Raw genomic sequence first — 21,425 nt, forward strand, 5'->3', positions numbered from 1 at the left:
GTCTGAACAGTTTCTGTGCTATTCCCCTGGTTTGGGAAGAGTTAATGCTTTTAGCCTATGGCATCTCGGGTGTGGTTATTTAGACCCGAGTTCTGCTGTACCTCTTTGCTGGTAATTAGTCCTGTATTCTGACCATGTCTGGTTTATTATGTTCACTTTGTCTGTTTGAGCACTTATCCTGAGTTTTAACCATGGTTATCTGTCCTGTTTGATATATAGATTTTAACCTGCTTTGTTTTAGTACATTTGTCGGGTTTTAGTATCTTGTATGTTCCTCTGCATTTGCTTTGATATATCTTAGTCCGTGTTCAAACTGTGTGTTATGTCAGTCCTGTTTTGACCTTGTATATATTTATCGACTCCTAGGATAGACTCTTGCTATGAGCCTTGGGATAATTTGTCTATCTAGGAGTGAGTGAGTCTTGTGCCTGTACCTGTGTTTGCTTGTATTTAGGATTTATGTTTCCTTTTAGGCCAGTATCCTGATCACTCAGTGGAGAGTGCCTGCTGGCTAGGAGCCTATTTGGCTTTGGTATTGATGTCCCTCCATGCTTGGAGTGGGGTGTCTAGTGTGTTCCTTTTTTTGAGTCCAGTGTGAACAGTGCTCTTGATTTCCTGACCCGTTTAGTTTCTGTCATTCAGTTAACCTGTTCATCCCCTGTATCTCCTGTTTTTTGTCCTCTGTAAACTTATCCCCATATCTAGTCTTGTTCATATTATCATTTCTGCTGTTATCTTGATTCTGGTTCTTGAACTGTATGTTAGTATGCTATATCCTGCTTTGTTCAGATTTATATATCTGTTTGTTGGTTATTGTATTCCTGTTATGTTCCTGACTTGTTTTCTAACATGTACAGTTCTGTTTGTTTTGTTGACTTTGATGCCCATGCACTTTAGCGCAAGGAAGGGACTGGCTCTAAGTTGTCATTCACCGCTAGGGTGTCTGGGCAAGTAGGCAGGGAGAGATGTTTTAGGAACGGCTTTAGGGCTCATTTCTCTCTGCCCCCTGTTCTTGACACATAGTGCACAGATCTTCCATATCATCTGTGCTGTCTCCCTCCCACGTCACAAACTCTGAATGTAGAGCTCCCGCCCATGCTCCCACCCATGCTCCCACCCTTCTCTCCTGTCTGCTTAGGATGAGACCATGAATGTAAAGAAGGGGTGCTTATATTCCTGCTCATTAGATTTGTAAAACAGCAGAAAGCCTTTTTCAGTCACAGTAGTTTCCACTAATACAACCTGCCTTATCTGAGAAAGGCTTCCTGCTGCCAAAAAATCTAATAAGCAGTAATACGAGTTCCCTTCTCCACATCAATGGTGGTCTTGAGTAGACTGAAGGGGAGGGGAAAGCAGGGATGGGAAGTCTTATTTAAGAGAGTGTAACATGATGTCACAGCTACAAGCCAGACAGCTCAGCTCATATGGAAGACATGTTCAGTATGGATAATAGCATTATATAAGTAAGTTGCTTTATACTTTTTGACACCATAGACAGGTTGTTATTTTTGCCGGACAACCAATCATTTTCCTGTTCTGAGCCTTTTATAACCTGTACATAAATGAGTTTCTCGTGCAGCATTTTAGGCCCAGTGATCAATATTGCTTTATCCGGAATATGAATGATTTTTTTTTTCCTGTTGCTTGTGCTCTCATTCTGATGCTAACCACAGATAATCCGCAGAGACGTGGAAGGTATCCAAAAGTGATGTGCAGAGTTTCGGAGAAACAGGAAAAATGCTTTTTTTTCTTCTATTTTTGTTTGCTTGCCACAATTCTTTTTTTCAGATCCTCAAATGAGACATAACAACAAAGGAAAAAACAGAAAAAATGTAAGTGGGACAAAAATTTAAATAAAATAATCTATAAAGTTAAAGTCTGAAAATTATTTAATAAAAAAATTTGGATAGAAGTCCTAAATTTTGAAAAAAAATGTATAAAAAAATAAAACATAAAATAATCATTTTAGGTTAACCTTTTAAAGAGTTTTCCTGATTGAAGAGGCTTCCTATCATGCTGGCTGTACCTGGTACTACAGTTCAATACAATTCACTTAAATGGAGTTGCCCCACTTCCTACTTTCTGCTTCCATTTCCTCTGGCCTGTTTACAGCGGCCAGAGATTGCCAAAAAAGCTAAAAGCAGCCGAAGCAGAAAAGTTACGCAATTTATGTAACTCCCATTGACTTTAATTAAAGTTGCACAAACTGCATAGCCCCTTAAGCAAATAGAGTAGCTCGCTGGGCTATGCCGTTTGCACAACTTCTATTGAAGTCAATGGAAAAGTCAAACTTATTAACCTTCCTACTTCGGCTGCTTTCTCAACCTCCTCCGGCTGCTACAAACGGAAAAGCAGAAAGTAACGAGGTGGGCCAACCCCTTTGAAGGGGGTTATCCAGGAATAGAAAAACCCCTTTAAATGTTGTCATCTTCCCTGCCTGTGATCTCTGGTCCTGTTGGTGGCTTGTTGTTTGGTACAGACCAGTTGTTCTTCTGGCTGCTGCTTGGGTTTATCTTCCTTCTAGTTCTTGCTTTTTTGCTTTTCTGGCTACATCTCTGGTATGTCTCTCAGCTCTTCTGTAGTTACCTGTTATCAAAGCTGTACATATATTACTTTACCTTTGCTCCTCTACCATATCTCTGACTAAGGACCATCTGGATGGTATGTATTTTGACACTCACAACTTATCGAAAACTACTCATGACCCGGTGATACCCTTTTGCCAAATACCACACTCCTTTGAGTAGATTAAAAGTGAGAGTATATTTTCAATGACTAAAGCATATGCTGCTATGGAAAATCTTTCAATTCACATTGGTCTATGTGCAGATAGTAATGCAGTACAGAATTTAGTTATCATGGAGTTCTCAAGTGACCGTAATGTGTTCTAGTAAAGAGAAAAACTTTGCAGAGCTCAGTGTAAGCTGTAGTGTGGAGAAGAGACAGCAGAAGTGTGAGGTGATTCAAGGGAAGCCTTAAACAAATCTTCAAGTAAGCGACCGTGCCATTCTGCAAGTGTTCTCCACCCAGGAGGATTCAGAGATTCCTAATTGTAGACATAATACCTGGAGAGTCGACGGTGATAATGATAGTTCATACCCTGGCGGTGTAATTAAATTAGACACTATTAGAACCCTAGTCAGAGTGGGAGGCCTCAGCGTTAAGTCTAAAGTCCCAAGCACAATACTGCAAGTCACAGCAAGTCTACAGGGCTAACAAAGGGTTACACTTCATCTCCTCTACTCTAATCTGCGCTGTGAGTATTGTAACATCTACTCCTGCCTCAGTAAAGACTGTTATCTGTAACCTGGCATCAGTGTATTTATTATCCCATGCCTGGCCTAGGAGAATCTGTCCTATCCTCAGACCGTGTAGGTTAACAGTGCCCTGGCATCACGAAGTGATACATCTAACCATCTCGAGTCACATACCACACCACAGTCTGTCTAACTCCATGTGGCTGTCACATTTACATGTAGTGTATACACTGTAGATTTCTTGCAGGGAAATCCACAAGTAAAATCCACAGCTAGTATGTGAGTCTTTCTGCATAAGATCTGCACCCAATCCTGTGGATTTGGTGCTGAGGATTTCTTCGTGAATTTAATGTGGTATCCAAAAATTGAAAGAAGAATAAAGTGAATAAAAGTTTCTGATGACACACTGTAGTTTTTACCTGCAGATTTCCTTGAATGAAATCTGCAGCATCACATATATACCCTAAATGAACATAATTTGACTGCCACTATAGGACAGGGTACGTCATACTTATTCCACCCACACTATGCATTGTTGTAGAAGAAAAGCATAATGTGAACCAAACAGTTAATTTTGCCCCTAAAACCAAATTTATATTTTTCAGTTTATATCAACAACTCTATGTAATTTCTCAGTATATCTTTAAAACATTCAGAGCTCTGTTGTTCCATTCCACTGAGTCCATACCCTGTTCTTGAGATTGCAAGGGGTCCCCTGAAAATTACACTCATAAAAGGTGGGTCATTGTTTTAAGGGGGTTTTCAACCAACAACAAGCATCATCAATCAACGGGGTAGTTCCCCAGTGGTCAGTCCCCCCCGCCAATCGCGAGAACTGGAGTCTTGTGTCCCCCCCCCCCATTTGACTACAGTGACGATTGGGCAAATGCATTGCCACTTTATTCTACGATATAGGCTACAAAAACAAAGCAAAGTACAGAGAATAGCAAACTTCATCAGGCCCATAGAGTTGAATGGATTAGTAATGCACAATTAAACAGACATTCAACTAGTCAAAGTTGGGGGTCCTGGGCGTCAGTCACCCACTGATCAGACACTCATCACCTGTACTGCAGATAGGGAAGGATTGTTTTTCGTAGGAATACCTCTTTGTTTGCTTATATTCTAGTTCTTGGGAAATGGGCACGGCCAATTCAGGTGGAAAAGTGGGATGCAACCAACCGTAGTTGGTTTCCCTCTTCCACAGGCCCCATAGCAGTCACAGTGAAGGCCTATATGGTAAGTAAACCATTGTGTGCCCATCACTTAATAATAACTTAGAAGATACTAAAGAATGTTTGGTGACCTGTCTTATAATTACAAGGAACCGGATTATATAAGTTCTATCTTCATTTATTATATTGGCATGTCCACACATCCTGCTTACGGTTAATGGACTGTATTATGGCAGATTGACACTGAGCTGCATGGGTGAGATCACAAATCCATTTTCAACAATGAGTCCTTAAGAAAAATTAGATGGCGATCGAGAAATGATGAAGACTTCGGACTGTAACAGTATCGTGCAATTTCATAGAGTCCCATGTAAAATGATCAGGTAAATTGAGACGGAGATTAAAGTAGTTTTCATTTAGGGCGAAGGGCAAGTCCATCTTATGAGGGGAACAGGTGCACTTTAGGTATAAGAGGCAGTGCTGGTAAGCCTGGGGATTGTCAGCATGATGGACAGACAATGGGACGGACCCCTTCTTCTTTACTTTCTCTTAATTTATGGAGGATCTACAATGCCTACTCCTAACCAATGGCAACAATTGAGACATCAGATACCACAGGTAGGAGCTTAACTTCTAGGTTAAAAAAAAAAAAAAAACAACTAAAAAACCCTTTCTATGTGTCCTATTAATGTATATACATATTAGCAAGTAGAGATGGGGCTCCAAGGATTCTTCTTATCCAAGAATCAATGGAACCCCCCCCCCCCCCCGATCAAAAGAAAGGAGGTCAATTTCCAGAGGTAAAAATGAGTGAAGTGACAGTGCAGATACATCAATACGATCAGGTATAAGATGTCATTGTGTTGCTTGTGCTGAGTAAGACATTACTGGCTGCTTCAGGTCCTTTCTAGACCACAGATACAGTTGATAGAGGTTCCAACCTGGTGCATGAGCCCTAAAATCTTGCGTGGTTCCACTTCTCTCCCAAGCCGTGGTCCATGAAGTAGCCACCTGGTGAGCCAGTCCAATGCTGAATAGGGGAGTTCAAAGTGTCACAGTGGGTCCAGGAGGAGCCTGACACTAACATGGGTGTTTTTGTTTGGATACTTAGATAGGGAATAAGATAAGCTATAATAAGTATAATATGTTTTGGTGCCAAGAGTTAGAGTGCTTAGAGGGTCTGTGTGTGGAGCTATCACTCCCCCTCCCGTAGGCTTGCATTGAGGGGCGGAGCGTGATGTCACACGGGGGCGGAGGCGTGACGTCACACGCCGCCGGCCCTGTAGTTGCCCGTAATCACGCTCCGGGGACTGATTACAAACAGGGTGCCACATGCAAGATCACGGGGGTCCCCAGCAGCGGGACTCCCGCGATCAGGCATCTTATCCCCTATCCTTTGGATAGGGGATAAGATGTGTAAGCACTGGAGAACCCCTTTAAGAGTGACTGGTAAGGTTGGCTGCCTTGAGGCCTGGTTGTAGTGTACTAAATTGTAGTGTTATAATAGTGCATCTAATAGGAAAAGGCTCTTAGGGGGAGATTTATCAAACCCTGTGTAGAGGAAAAGTAGTGCAGTTACCCATAGCAACCAATCAGGTTGCTACTTTCATTTTTAACCCCTTAAGGACCAGGCCATTTTACACCTTAGGACCAGAGCGTTTTTTGAACATCTGACCACTGTCACTTTAAACATTAATAACTCTGGAATGCTTTTACCTATCATTCTGATTCCGAGAATGTTTTTTCGTGACATATTCTACTTTATGTTATTGGTAAAATTTTGTCGATACTTGCATCGTTTCTTAGTGAAAAATTCCAAAATTTGATGAAAAAATTGAAAATGTTGCATTTTTCTAACTTTGAAGCTCTCCGCTTGTAAGGAAAATGGATATTCCAAATAATTTTTTTTTATTCACATATACAATATGTCCACTTTATGTTGGCATCATAAAATGTACGTGTTTTTACTTTTAGAAGACATCAGAGGGCTTCAAAGTTCAGCAGCAATTTTCCAATTTTTCACAAAATTTCCAAAATCACAATTTTTCAGGGACCAGTTCAGGTTTGAAGTGGATTTGAAGGGTCTTCATATTAGAAATACCCCACAAATGACCCCATTATAAAAACTGCACCCCCCAAAGTATTCAAAATGACATTCAGTCAGCATTTTAACCCTTTAGGTGTTTCACAGGAATAGCAGCAAAGTGAAGGAGAAAATTCACAATCTTCATTTTTTACACTCGCATGTTCTTGTAGACCCAATTTTTTAATTTTTACAAGGAGTAAAAGGAGAAAATTTATACTTATATTTGTAGCCCAATTTCTCTCAAGTAAGCACATACCTCATATGTCTATGTAAAGTGTTCGGCGGGCGCAGTAGAGGGCTTAGAAGCGATGGAGCGACAAGGGGATTTTGGAGAGTACGTTTTTCTGAAATGGTTTATGGGGGGCATGTTGCATTTAGGAAGCACCTATGGTGCCAGAACAGGAAAAAAAACACATGGCATACCATTTTGGAAACTAGACCCCTTGAGGAACGTAACAAGGAATAAAGTGAGCCTTAATACCTGACAGGTGTTTCACGACTTTTGCATATGTAAAAAAAAATTAAAAAAATGTCACTAAAATGTGTGTTTCCCCCCAAATTTCACATTTATGCAAGGGTTAATAGCAGAAAATACCCCCCAAAATTTGTAACCCCATCTCTTCTGAGTATGGAGGTACCCCATAAGTTGACCTGAAGTGCACTATGGGCGAACTACAATGCTCAGAAGAGAAGGAGTCATATTTGGCTTTTTGAGAGCAAATTTTGCTCGGGGGCATGTCGCATTTAGGAAGCCCCTATGGTGCCAGGACAGCAAAAAATACCCACATGGCATACCATTTTGGAAACTAGACCCCTTGAGGAACGTAACAAGGAATAAAGTGAGCCTTAATACCTGACAGGTGTTTCACGACTTTTGCATATGTAAAAAATGTTTACAAAAATTTCACTAAAATGTGTGTTTCCCCCCAAATTTCACATTTATGCAAGGGTTAATAGCAGAAAATACCCCCCAAAATTTGTAACCCCATCTCTTCTGAGTATGGAGGTACCCCATAAGTTGACCTGAAGTGCACTATGGGCAAACTACAATGCTCAGAAGAGAAGGAGTCATATTTGGCTTTTTGAGAGCAAATTTTGCTCGGGGGCATGTCGCATTTAGGAAGCCCCTATGGTGCCAGGACAGCAACATAACCCCCACATGGCATACCATTTTGGAAAACAGACCCCTTGAGGAATGTAACAAGGGGTACAGTGAGCATTTACCCCCCACTGGTGTCTGTCAGATCTTTGGAACAGTGGGCTGTACAAAATTTTTTATTTGCACAGCCCACTGTTCCAAAGATCTGTCAGACACCAGTGGGGGGTAAATTCTCACTGCACCCCTCATTACATTCCGTAAGGGGTGTAGTTTCCGAAATGGGGTCACATGTGGGGTTTTTTTTTTTTTGCGTTTGTCAAAACCGCTGTAACAATCAGCCACCCCTGTGCAAATCACCTCAAATGTACATGGCACACTCTCCCTTCTGGGCCTTGTTGTGCACCCCCAGAGCACTTTGCGCCCACATATGGGGTATCTCCGTAGTCGGGAGAAATTGCATTACAAATTTTGGGGGGCTTTTTTCCCTTTTACCTCTTGTCAAAATGAAAAGTATGGGGCAACACCAGCATGTTAGTGTAAAAAATTTTTTTTTTTACACTAACATGCTGGTGTAGACCCCAACTTCACCTTTTCATAAGGGGTGAAAGGAGAAAAAGACCCCCAAAAATTTGTTAGGCTATTTCTACCGAGTACGGCGATACCCCATATGTGACCCTATTCTGTTGCCTTGAAATACGACAGGGCTCCAAATTGAGAGAGCGCCATGTGCATTTGAGGCCTGAATTAGGGATTTGCATAGGGGTGGACATAGGGGTTTTCTACGCCAGTGATTCCCAAACAGGGTGCCTCCAGCTGTTGCAAAACTCCCAGCATGCCTGGACAGTCAACGGCTGTCCGGCAATACTGGGAGTTGTTGTTTTGCAACAGCTGGAGGCTCCATTTTGAAAACAGTGGCGTACCAGACGCTTTTCATTTTTATTGGGGAGGGAGGGGGGCTGTGTAGGGGTATGTGTATATGTAGTGTTTTTTACTTTTTATTTTATTTTGTGTTAGTGTAGTGTAGTATTTTTAGGGTACAGTCACACGGGCGGGGGATTACAGCAAGTTTCCCGCTGCGAGTTTGAGCTGCCGCGCAAAATTTGCTGCATCGCAAACTTGCAGCCTGATACTCACTGCAAGCCCCCTGCCCATGTGAATGTACCCTGTACATTCACAGGGGGGGAACCTCCAGCTGTTGCAAAACTACAACTCCCAGCATGCACAGTCTCAGTGCATGCTGGTAGTTATAGTTTTGCAACAGCTGGAGGCACACGGGTTGGGAAACACTGAGTTAGGAAACAGACAATGTTTCCCAACCAGTGTGCCTCCTGTTGTTGCAAAACTACAACTCCCAGCATTCTCAGGCATGCTGAAAGTAGTAGTTCGGCAACATCTTTAGAGCCAGATGTTGCCGAACTACAACTCCCAGCATGCTTGGAGTTGTAGTTTTGCAACATCTGGAGGAATGCAGTTTGCAGACCACTAATACAGTGGTTCCCAATCTGTGCCCTTCCAGATGTTGCAAAACTACAACTCCCAGTATGCCAAAACTGTCCAGGCATGCTGGGAGTTGTAGTTCTGCAACATCTGAAGGGCCAGATGTTACAGAACTACAACTCCCAGCATGCCTGGACAGTAAGGGCATGCTGAGGATGTGTAGTTTTGCAAGATCTGGAAGGGCACAGTGGTCTCCAAACTGTGGACCTCCAGATGTTGCAAAACTACAACTCCCAGCATGCCCAGACGCCAAGGGCTGTCTGGGCATGCTGGGAGTTGTAGTATACAGGGTCCCAATACAGCAATGCATGTCGCTTTACGGCGACGTGCATTGCTGTAAAGGGCCCGACCGCGGCTGAAGATCTACTCACCTGTCGCCGCCGCCGCCGCCTTCATCGTCTGGATCCTGGTCTTCAGGGACGAGGTAAGTACCGGGGCCGGTCCCCAGCACTCCCCCGTCCCCCGCCGCTTCCTCCATTCTTCCTCCCGTCCTCTCCGGACTTTCAGGGGCCGGACAGGACGGGAGGAAGTAACCGCCCCCCCCTCCTGCGATTGGTCGGTTAACTAACCGACAGATCGCAGGGTATAGGAGGAGATGGCAGGCTTGCCACCTCGCTCCTATACATTAGCATGGTCCTGGCTGTCTGTGACAGCCGGGATCATGCAAAATTTCCGGGCGATCGGGTCTCAGAGACCCGATCAACCCGGTATCGCCGCAGATCGCAAGGGCGATTTCCCATGCGATTTGCGGCGATCGCCGACATGGGGGGCATACATGGCCCCCCTCGGCGTTTGCCCTGGATGCCTGCTGAAGGATTTCAGCAGGCATCCAGTTCCGATCTCTGCCCGGCGAGCGGCAGGGACCGGAAAAGGCCATGACGTCGTGGGACGTCATTGGTCCTTAAAGCCCAGGGTGCCATGACGTCCCAGGACGTCATTGGTCCTTAAGAGGTTAACAAAGCCTCTTAGAAATTAAAGAAGCAATCTAATTGGTTGCTATGGGCAACTGCACCACTCTTTCTTTACACAGGTTTTGATAAATCTACCCCTTAGAGAGAGAGAGAGAGATTGTGGTATGTGGATGTGATGCAGGGCAGATGGAATTACCTTAGGGGCAGATGGCATTAACCCCTTAACCCAGGGCATGGTTTAGCCTATAACCATCTGAAGGTATATGGCTGGCTCCTGGCCTAGGCACGGGGGCAATAAAGACACTGACACCAAGTTACGGATAACGGTAGCTTTTCTGAAAGTACACAGATCGTAAAGTCAATACAGTTCAGCCAGGGCCCAAGGAGGTGACCAGTGACTCAGAGGCCTCGCAGGCTTTCTGGGACTTGTAGTTGGATGGGAGAATTGAATGCAGGCTACGCTGGGTAGACAGATAACTTGACTGACTTGTGACTGACAGGATGATGACTTTATCTTACTTGACTTGATGGTGGCTGCAGGACTGGACTTTGAGACCTCCAACACTCTGGACACACACACTAGACAAGACTGCACTGGACCTCAGCAGGAAGCAAGAGAGAGAAGCTCCAAGAGAGAGAAGCTCCGAGAGAGAGAAGCTCCGCCCAGGGCTTATATGGGGGAGACTAGCATGGAGCCCATAGGTCACCTTTGGGGTCAGCTGGTCACTGGTACCTCCTGGGTAACAATCACATGGTACATTTTATTAAAGGCATAACACATCTATTAATATACAACATATCTACAAATGGGGAAACAACTACAGGGGGCCCTTGGGGACACTGAGGGACACTGCCTGACAGGACAGGAAAGGTACGGGGCAACACCATCCTGTACTGGGCCACTATATATATATATATATATATATATATATATATATATATTCACATTGTGTTATAAGGTTTAATTGGAGTTACTGATTCCTTGTGACAAGTCTATCTAGAGGCCCATATGAAGTTAACAGGAATCGAAGAGTCATAGTTACAGCCTGTTGTGTTGTAAAGATTGTTCAGGTTGTGTTCTGGAACATTCAAACAATAGTGCCAAATAGAGTGTACTGCAACCAGCAAGCTCCTGAGCCTTATGAGAGAGCTGTAACCTTTAAGAGTGTTATGACACTATTATGTGAAGATACAATCCTCTGTTCAGCTTTATGTGGTCTGTGGCTGTTTCTCTGAAGGGGAACTACTCAATATACCGTATTTTTCGCCATATAAGACGCTCCAGCATATAAGACGCACCCAATTTTAAAGGAGGAAAATCTAGAAAACAAAGATTCTGAACCAAATACAATGTAAAGTATAGGACAGTGATCTTCAACCTGAGGACCTCCAGATGTTGCAAAACTACAACTCCCGGCATGCCCGGACAGCCGTTGGCTGTCCGGGCATGCCAGGAGTTGTAGTTTTGCAATATCTGGAGGTCCGCAGGTTGAAGACAACTGGTATAGGAGGTAATACTCACGTGTCCCCGCCGCTCTGGACCCGTCACTGCTCGTCACCGCTGCCCTGGATGTCGCCCTCCATCGCTGTCGCCGCGTCCCCTGGATGTCCCCGTTGCTCCGGAACGTCTCTGCTGCCCGGTATCCTCGCTCTCCGTCGCCGACATCACGTCGCTACGCACGCCGCTCCTATTGGATGACGGGACGGCATGCGCGACGACGTGATGACGACAAAGGAGAGCGCCGGCCATGCAGGGCATCCCGGCACAGAGCAGTCATTCGCCGATCGGACACCGAGGCGGCAGGTAAGGGCCCTCCCGGTATCCTGTAAGCTGTTCGGGACGCCGCGATTTCACCGCGGCTGTCCCGAACAGTCCGACTGAGCAGCCGGGTTAGTTTAACTTTCACTTCAGACGTGGCGGTCAGCTTTGATCGGCACGTCAGAAGGGTTAATACAGGGCATCACCGCGATCGGTGATGTCCTGTATTAGCCGCGGGTCCCAGCCGTTGATGGCTGCAGGGACCGCTGCGATATGACAGGGTTTTAATGTGTATTTGCCGTATAAGACGCACCAACTTCCCCCCCCCCCAGGTTTGGGGAATAAAAAGTGCGTCTTATACGGCAAAAAAAACGGTAGATAATCTTTACTGTATTTAGAAAATATGTACAAGCAATATCATTCGGTCTTCATGATTTTGTGAGAATGTTTATCTCATTGTAACCACATGTTTGGATGCTGTGACCAATGGATATCATCTGCTTACCTGGGATTTTCCTTTTCCTAAATATGAAGGCAGCACAAGACAAATGGGTCTTATTTGCTTCCCGCCAACTAGGACAGAAGAAAAGAACATTGCTGGTTAATTAGGAATAAACTATCAATCAGCACGTACGGCCCTAAAATATCCCCTGAGACAATAACCTCATGTAAATATACAGCAATAAATCTATTTAGGGAGGGGAAGCTGTGCTGCCGAAAGGAAAATTATGGGTAAGCTAATTCTATCTCCCCCCCCCCCCGGCAGCACAATACAAAAAGACTTGAAAAACAATATGAGATTTTTTTTTTACTACACATTTTTTTTCTTCTGAAAACCCTTGTGCTGCTGAACATGATAAGGAATAAAAGGACGCACCGACATATAAGACGCACCCAATATTAAAGGTGAAAAATCTAGACAAAAAGGATTCTGCACCCAACAGTGATCTTCAACCTGCGGACCTCCAGATATTGCAAAACTACAACACCCAGCATGCCCGGACAGCCGTTGGCTGTCCGGGCATGCTGGGAGTTGTAGTTTTGCAACATCTGGAGGTCCGCAGGTTGAAGACCACTGGATAGGAGGTAATACTCACGTGTCCCCACCGCTCCGGACCCGTCACTGCTGCCCTGGATGTCGCTCCATCGCTGTCGCCATATCCCCGGGGTGTCCCCGACGCTCCGGACGTCTTCTTCCCAGGGATCCACGCTCTCCGTCGCAGTCATCCCATTGCTATGCACGCCGCTTCTATTGTATGACGGGACGGCGTGCGCGACGACGTGATTACGTCGAAAGAGAGCGCCGCCATGCAGGGGATCCCGGCACGGAGCAGACACCGAGGAGGCAGGTAAGGTCCCTCCCGGTGTCCTGTAAGCTGTTCGGGACGCCACGATTTCAGCCGGGTTAGTGTCACTTTCGCTTCAGACGCGGCGGTCAGCTTTGATCGCCGCGTCTGAAGGGTTAATACAGGGCATCACCGCGATCGGCGATGTCCTGTATTAGCCGCAGGTCCCGGCCGTTGATGGCCGCAGGGACCGCCGCGATAGGTGTGTATTCGCCATATAAGACGCACCAACTTTCCCCCCCCCCAGTTTTGGGGAAGAAAAAGTGCGTCTTATACGGCAAAAAATACGGTAAGTCAAGACTCTTGTATTAGAACAGGTAGAACTCTGCTGCCACCTAGTGCTGAAGAAAATCACTGCTTGTATAGTGCGGCCGTCCTATCATCACCTCAGAGAGAGTAATCCTCATGATGACTTCATTGTGTACGCTCCACTGTATGTGAATGAGGATGTGTACAGTAATACCGCCCACCAGTTATGCTCCAGGGACAGTGAGTGGGATTTAGCAAAACCTGTCCAGAGAAAAAGTTGCTGTGTTGCCCATAGCAACCAATCAGATCGCTTCTTTCATTTTTTAAAAGGCCTCTAAAAAAACCGAACGAAGCAATCTGATTGGTTGCTATGGGCAACACAGCAACTTTTCCTCTGGACAGGTTTTGATAAATCTCCCCCAGTGTGTTTTTCCTCATAGCCTGACAAGGTCATTTACAAGGTCAGCCACATAAAGAAAAAGAAAGGGTAAGTTTGTGCCCCTAGTGAAGGCCGTTATAAGGAAGGTAACAGGCGGTATATAGGATTACACTCACCGAGTCGGGGCGCGCTAAGAGCACAACACCTAAAAGTAGCATTTTCAGAATATGTCTCCAGATCCGCAGCCCCGGTCCTCTGGTAGCAGCCTTGCTGTTCCAGTTAAAGGCAATGGGAGAAATGGTTTGAATAAATTGGCCAGAATTGGCACTGGTAGTCTGGATATAAAAGAACTATGAACACTGCATTGTCCCTTTAAAACAGTTTATTTAATGTACACACAGGCAACGCGTTTCTGGTCTGTACTGGAACCTTCGTCAGGCTAGAGTCTCACAGGCAACGCGTTTCTGGTCCGTACCGGACCCTTCATCAGGCAAAAGTGTCTCACTTTATGGACCAGAAACGCGTTGCCTGTGTGTACATTAAATAAACCGTTTTAAAGGGACAATACAGTGTTCATAGTCCTTTTACATCCAGACTACCAGCGCCAATACCGGTCAGTTTTTTCAAACCATTTCTTCCATTTACAAGGTCAGAGAATTCTCTTCCTTCTTCTTTTGCTTGTATTGTATAAAGCAAATTGCTGGGACCGGACACACACACACACACACTCTTGTGGTAACCCAGTACAGAATCACATGTTCTTCTGTTCTCCTGCCCATCCTGTGTTGCAGATGCTGCATCAATGTCCGTTTTGGGACCACTCTCCTCAGAACTCTCCATAATGCACTAGATAATATATTGTTACATAAGGGTTAATGTGTTGTATTTTCTATGCACTTGTTAGGCTTCTTTCACACTACATGTGAGGCTCCGTTACATCCGGACGTTAAAGGGGTACTCCGACCCTAAGACATCTTATCCCCTATGCAAAGGATAGGGGATAAAATGCCTGATCGCAGGGGTCCCGCCACTGGGGACCCCCGCAATCTTTTATGCAGCACCCCGCTATCATCAGCCTCAGGAGCAAATATCTCCGTGTCTGATGAATCACGATCACGTGGCCAGAGTATCGTGACCTCACGGCTCCGCCGCATGTGATGTCACGCTCCGCCACCTCAATGCAAGCCTATGGGAGGGGGCGTGGTGGCTGTCACGCCCCCTCCCATAGCAGGGGGCTGCATGAAAGATTGCGGGGGTCCCCAGCAGTGGAACCCCCAAGATCAGGCATCTTATCCCCTATCCTTTGGATAGAGGATAAGATGTCTTAGGACCGGAGTACCCCTTTAAGGGCTGTTTTCCCCCCCCCCCCACTTTTAGTGCCAATAACATTTTTTATTGTAACGGAGCCTAACGGGAGTCATAACGGGCAAAGAGGATCCCATTCACTTGAATGGGATTCCACTAACGTCCGTTTCGACTCCAGTTATTCCGCCAGAAGTGGGAGAAAAAGACGTTGCAAGCACAAATATTTCCCCCGCTATCTGCTAACGGGCACAACGTCAGTGTGAAAGAAGCCTTACTTTAAAGGTCCTGTTGTCATGAACCTTGTTGTTAGGGGAGTATTCAGTGGTGAATCAGGTGACTTATCTGCCCAATGGGAATGCTCTAAATTGCTCCCATAAATAGTGAGGTCAGAGTGCAGTTCAGTCTCTTGTTCTGAGGTACAGTTGATAGAAGTGTGAAGTCTGTCTGTGAGGTGATTCTGAAGGAGGCCTGAGGCCTAGTCCAGCAACCACCCATCTACTACCAGTTAACCCCAGTACCCAGGTGAAAGTCAAAGCCTTGCGGTAAGCTTTAGAGTCCGGGGATTAATTCAAGTCAAGTTAGTCAATTCCAAGTAACTAAAGTCTAGCGTGGACTGCATACAAGTCAAGTCAGTCATATACAGCACAATCAACTATAAATCCCAGCAAGCCGATAAGCTTCCCAAAGTTCACCCTGCAACTCCTTCATGCTAATCTGAGCTGTAACGGATTGTACCATCTTTCCAACCTCAGTAAAGCAAACCAGATATTATTTGCCCCGTGTCTGGCACAGGAAAAGCTGGTCTACCTTGAGTGATTTATAGGTCAACCGCGCCCTGGCGTCACAAAGCGGTTAATTACACACATTAACCTCACCCGACACCACACACTATCATATGTGACATGTGTAATTGTTACGCCGAGCGCTCCGGGTCCCCGCTCCTCCCCGGAGCGCTCGCAGCATCCTCTCATTCGCAGCGCCCCGGTCAGACCTGCTGACCGGGTGCGCTGCAATATCACTCTCAGCCGGGATGCGATTCGCGATGCAGGAGGCGCCCGCTCGCGATGCGCGTCCCGGCTCCCGTACCTGACTCGTTCCCCGTCTGTCTTGTCCCGGCGGGCGCGGCCCCGCTCCTTAGGGCGCGCGCGCGCCAGGTCTCTGCAATTTAAAGGGCCACTGCGCCACTGATTGGCGCAGCAGGCTTAATCAGTGTGTTCACCTGTGCACTCCCTACTTATACCTCACTTCCCGTGCACTCCCTCGCCGGATCTTGTTGCCATTGTGCCAGTGAAAGCGTTTCCTTGTGTGTTCCTAGCCTGTGTTTCAGACCTCCTGCCGTTGCCCCTGACTACGATCCTTGCTGCCTGCCCTGACCTTCTGCTACGTCCGACCTTGCTCTTGTCTACTCCCTTGTACCGCGCCTATCTTCAGCAGTCAGAGAGGTTGAGCCGTTGCTGGTGGATACGACCTGGTTGCTACCGCCGCTGCAAGACCATCCCGCTTTGCGGTGGGCTCTGGTGAATACCAGTAGCAACTTAGAACCGGTCCACCAACACGGTCCACGCCAATCCCTCTCTGGCACAGAGGATCCACCTCCTGCCAGCCGAATCGTGACAGTAGATCCGGCCATGGATCCCGCTGAAGTCCCACTGCCAGTTGTCGCCGACCTCACCACGGTGGTCGCCCAGCAGTCGCAACAGATAGCGCAACAAGGCCACCAGCTGTCTCAACTGACCGTGATGCTACAGCAGCTATTACCACAGCTCCAGCAACAATCTCCTCCGCCAGCTCCTGCACCTCCTCCGCAGCGAGTGGCCACTTCCGGCCTACGATTATCCTTGCCGGATAAATTTGATGGGGACTCTAAGTTTTGCCGTGGCTTTCTTTCGCAATGTTCCCTGCACTTGGAGATGATGTCGGACCAGTTTCCTACTGAAAGGTCTAAGGTGGCTTTCGTAGTCAGCCTTCTGTCTGGGAAAGCTCTGTCATGGGCCACACCGCTCTGGGACCGCAATGACCCTGTCACTGCCTCTGTACACTCCTTCTTCACGGAGATTCGAAGTGTCTTTGAGGAACCTGCCCGAGCCTCTTCTGCTGAGACTGCCCTGCTGAACCTGGTCCAGGGTAATTCTTCTGTTGGCGAGTACGCCATCCAATTCCGTACTCTTGCCTCCGAATTATCCTGGAATAATGAGGCCCTCTGCGCGACCTTTAAAAAAGGCCTATCCAGCAACATTAAAGATGTGCTGGCCGCACGAGAAATTCCTGCTAACCTGCATGAACTTATTCATCTTGCCACCCGCATTGACATGCGTTTTTCCGAAAGGCGTCAGGAGCTCCGCCAGGATATGGACTTTGTTCGCACGAGGCGGTTTCTCTCCCCGGCTCCTCTCTCCTCTGGTCCTCTGCAATCGGTTCCTGTGCCTCCCGCCGTGGAGGCTATGCAAGTTGACCGGTCTCGCTTGACACCTCAAGAGAGGACACGACGCCGCATGGAGAATCTGTGCCTGTACTGTGCCGGTACCGAACACTTCTTGAAGGATTGTCCTATCCGTCCTCCCCGCCTGGAAAGACGTACGCTGACTCCGCACAAAGGAGAGACAGTTCTTGATGTGAACTCTGCTTCTCCACGCCTTACTGTGCCTGTGCGGATATCTTCTTCTACCTTCTCCTTCTCTGCTATGGCCTTCTTGGATTCCGGATCTGCAGGAAATTTTATTTTGGCCTCTCTCATCAACAGGTTCAACATCCCGGTGACCAGTCTCGCCAGACCCCTCTACATCAATTCCGTTAACAATGAAAGATTGGACTGTACCGTGCGTTACCGCACGGAACCTCTCCTAATGTGCATCGGACCCCATCACGAAAAAATAGAATTTTTGGTCCTCTCCAAATGCACTTCTGAAATTCTTCTCGGATTACCGTGGCTTCAACGCCATTCCCCAACCCTTGATTGGTCCACAGGAGAAATCAAGAACTGGGGTACTTCTTGTCACAAGGACTGTCTTAAACCGGTTCCCAGTACTCCCTGTCGTGACCCTGTGGTTCCTCCTGTATCCGGTCTTCCTAAGGCTTATATGGACTATGCTGACGTTTTTTGCAAAAAGCAAGCTGAGACTTTACCTCCTCACAGGCCTTATGACTGTCCTATTGACCTCCTCCCGGGTACTACTCCACCCCGGGGCAGAATCTATCCTCTGTCTGCTCCAGAGACTCTTGCCATGTCGGAGTACATCCAGGAGAATTTAAAAAAGGGGTTTATCCGCAAGTCCTCCTCTCCTGCTGGAGCTGGATTTTTTTTTGTGTCCAAAAAAGATGGCTCCCTACGCCCTTGCATTGATTACCGCGGACTTAATAAAATCACGGTAAAAAACCGCTACCCCTTACCTCTTATCTCGGAACTCTTTGATCGCTTACAAGGTGCCCACATCTTTACCAAACTGGACTTAAGAGATGCTTATAATCTCATCCACATCAGGGAGGGGGACGAATGGAAGACTGCATTTAACACCAGAGATGGACACTTTGAGTATCTGGTCATGCCCTTTGGCCTGTGCAACGCCCCTGCCGTCTTCCAAGACTTTGTTAATGAAATTTTTCGTGATCTCCTATATTCCTGTGTTGTGGTTTATCTGGACGATATTCTGATTTTTTCTGCCAACTTAGAAGAACACCGCCAGCATGTCCGCATGGTTCTTCAGAGACTTCGGGACAATCAACTTTATGCCAAAATGGAGAAATGTCTCTTCGAATGTCAATCTCTTCCTTTCCTAGGATACTTGGTCTCTGGCCAGGGACTACAAATGGACCCAGATAAACTTTCTGCCGTCTTAGATTGGCCACGCCCCTCCGGACTCCGTGCTATCCAACGTTTTTTGGGGTTCGCCAATTATTACAGACAATTTATTCCACACTTTTCCACTATTGTGGCTCCTATCGTGGCTTTAACCAAGAAAAATGCCAATCCCAAGTCCTGGTCTCCCCAAGCGGAAGACGCATTTAAACATCTCAAGTCTGCCTTTTCTTCTGCTCCCGTGCTCTCCAGACCTGACCCATCTAAACCCTTCCTATTGGAGGTAGATGCCTCCTCAGTAGGAGCTGGAGCTGTCCTTCTACAAAAAAATTCTTCCGGGCATGCTGTGACTTGTGGGTTTTTTTCTAGGACCTTCTCTCCGGCGGAGAGAAACTACTCCATCGGTGATCGAGAACTACTGGCCATTAAATTGGCGCTTGAGGAATGGAGGCACCTGCTGGAGGGATCAAAATTTCCAGTTATCATATACACTGATCACAAGAATCTCTCCTATCTCCAGTCTGCCCAACGACTGAACCCTCGCCAGGCTAGGTGGTCGTTGTTCTTTGCCCGTTTTAACTTTGAAATCCATTTTCGCCCTGCTGACAAGAACATTAGGGCCGATGCCCTCTCTCGTTCTTCTGATGCCTCTGAAGTAGAGGTCTCCCCGCAACACATCATTCCTCCTGACTGTCTGATCTCCACTTCTCCAGCCTCCATCAGGCAAACTCCTCCAGGGAAGACCTTTGTTTCTCCACGCCAGCGTCTCGGGATTCTCAAATGGGGTAACTTCTCCCACCTCGCAGGCCATGCGGGCATCAAAAAATCCTTGCAACTCATCTCTCGTTTTTATTGGTGGCCGACTCTGGAGACTGATGTTGTTGATTTTGTGCGGGTCTGTACTGTCTGTGCCCGGGATAAGACTCCTCGCCAGAAGCCTGCTGGTCTCCTTCATCCTCTGCCTGTCCCTGAACAGCCTCGGTCACAGATTGGTATGGACTTTATTACGGACTTGCCCTCATCCCGTGGCAACACAGTTGTTTGGGTGGTTGTTGATCGATTTTCCAAGATGGCACATTTTATTCCTCTTCCTGGTCTTCCTTCAGCGCCTCAGTTGGCAAAGCAATTTTTTGTACACATTTTTCGCCTTCACGGTTTGCCCTCGCATATCGTCTCGGATAGAGGCGTCCAATTCGTGTCTAAATTCTGGAGGGCCCTCTGTAAACAGCTCAAGATCAAATTAAACTTCTCTTCTTCTTATCATCCCCAATCCAATGGGCAAGTAGAAAGAATTAATCAGGTCCTGGGTGACTATTTACGGCATTTTGTTTCCTCCCGCCAGGATGACTGGGCAGATCTTCTACCATGGGCCGAATTCTCATACAACTTCAGAGTCTCCGAATCTTCTGCTAAGTCCCCATTTTTCGTGGTGTACGGCCGTCACCCTCTTCCCCCCCCTCCCTACTCCCTTGCCCTCTGGTTTGCCCGCTGTGGATGAAGTGACTCGTGATCTTTCCACCATATGGAAAGAGACCCAAAATTCTCTTTTACAGGCTTCATCCCGGATGAAAAGATTTGCCGATAAGAAAAGAAGAACTCCCCCCATTTTTGCTCCCGGAGACAAGGTATGGCTCTCCGCTAAGTATGTCCGCTTTCGTGTCCCCAGTTACAAACTGGGACCACGCTATCTTGGCCCTTTCAAAGTCTTGTGCCAGATTAACCCTGTCTCTTACAAACTTCTTCTTCCTCCTTCTCTTCGTATTCCCAATGCCTTCCATGTCTCTCTCCTTAAACCACTCATCATTAACCGCTTCTCTCCCAAACTTGTTTCTCCCACTCCTGTTTCTGGTTCTTCTGACGTCTTCTCCGTGAAGGAGATTCTGGCCTCCAAGACTGTCAAAGGAAAAAAAATTTTTGTGGTGGATTGGGAAGGTTGTGGCCCAGAAGAGAGATCCTGGGAACCTGAGGACAACATCCTAGACAAAAGTCTTATCCTCAGGTTCTCAGGCTCCAAGAAGAGGGGGAGACCCAAGGGGGGGGTACTGTTACGCCGAGCGCTCCGGGTCCCCGCTCCTCCCCGGAGCGCTCGCAGCATCCTCTCATTCGCAGCGCCCTGGTCAGACCTGCTGACCGGGTGCGCTGCAATATCACTCTCAGCCGGGATGCGATTCGCGATGCGGGAGGCGCCCGCTCGCGATGCACGTCCAGGCTCCCGTACCTGACTCGTTCCCCGTCTGTCTTGTCCCGGCGCGCGCGGCCCCGCTCCTTAGGGCGGGCGCGCGTCGGGTCTCTGCAATTTAAAGGGCCACTGCGCCACTGATTGGCGCAGCAGGCTTAATCAGTGTGTTCACCTGTGCACTCCCTACTTATACCTCACTTCCCCTGCACTCCCTCGCCGGATCTTGTTGCCATTGTGCCAGTGAAAGCGTTTCCTTGTGTGTTCCTAGCCTGTGTTCCAGACCTCCTGCCGTTGCCCCTGACTACGATCCTTGCTGCCTGCCCTGACCTTCTGCTACGTCCGACCTTGCTCTTGTCTTCTCCCTTGTACCGCGCCTATCTTCAGCAGTCA

The 21,425-nt window shown here is 47.1% G+C and overlaps 1 protein-coding gene and 1 long non-coding RNA gene across 5 annotated transcripts in view; one reads left to right on the top strand and one right to left on the bottom strand.

Annotated features, from left to right (window-relative positions):
• Positions 1-1,638: 1,638 nt before the first annotated feature.
• Positions 1,639-21,425, top strand: part of LOC130366811 (matrix metalloproteinase-21-like) — a 63,507-nt gene continuing 43,720 nt past the window's right edge. For 2 of the 4 annotated variants that reach the window (XM_056569179.1, XM_056569182.1), the window contains exon 1: positions 1,639-1,832. In XM_056569179.1, the coding sequence (XP_056425154.1) occupies positions 1,797-1,832 (36 nt within the window). In that variant the 5' untranslated portion in view covers positions 1,639-1,796. Of the gene's footprint in view, positions 1,833-13,760; positions 13,867-15,489; positions 15,606-21,425 lie in introns of those variants that run through there. The other 2 variants (XM_056569180.1, XM_056569181.1) reach the window with 2 other exon arrangements.
• Positions 1,739-13,015, bottom strand: LOC130366812 (uncharacterized). The gene is made up of 3 exons (XR_008891934.1): positions 12,882-13,015; positions 12,290-12,357; positions 1,739-1,791 (listed from the first exon to the last, which is right to left on the bottom strand). It is a non-coding gene; the product is annotated as an uncharacterized LOC130366812 (long non-coding RNA).

Source organism: Hyla sarda, chromosome 4, assembly GCF_029499605.1.
Source record: "Hyla sarda isolate aHylSar1 chromosome 4, aHylSar1.hap1, whole genome shotgun sequence".
In the NCBI taxonomy this organism is placed as follows: domain Eukaryota; kingdom Metazoa; phylum Chordata; class Amphibia; order Anura; family Hylidae; genus Hyla; species Hyla sarda.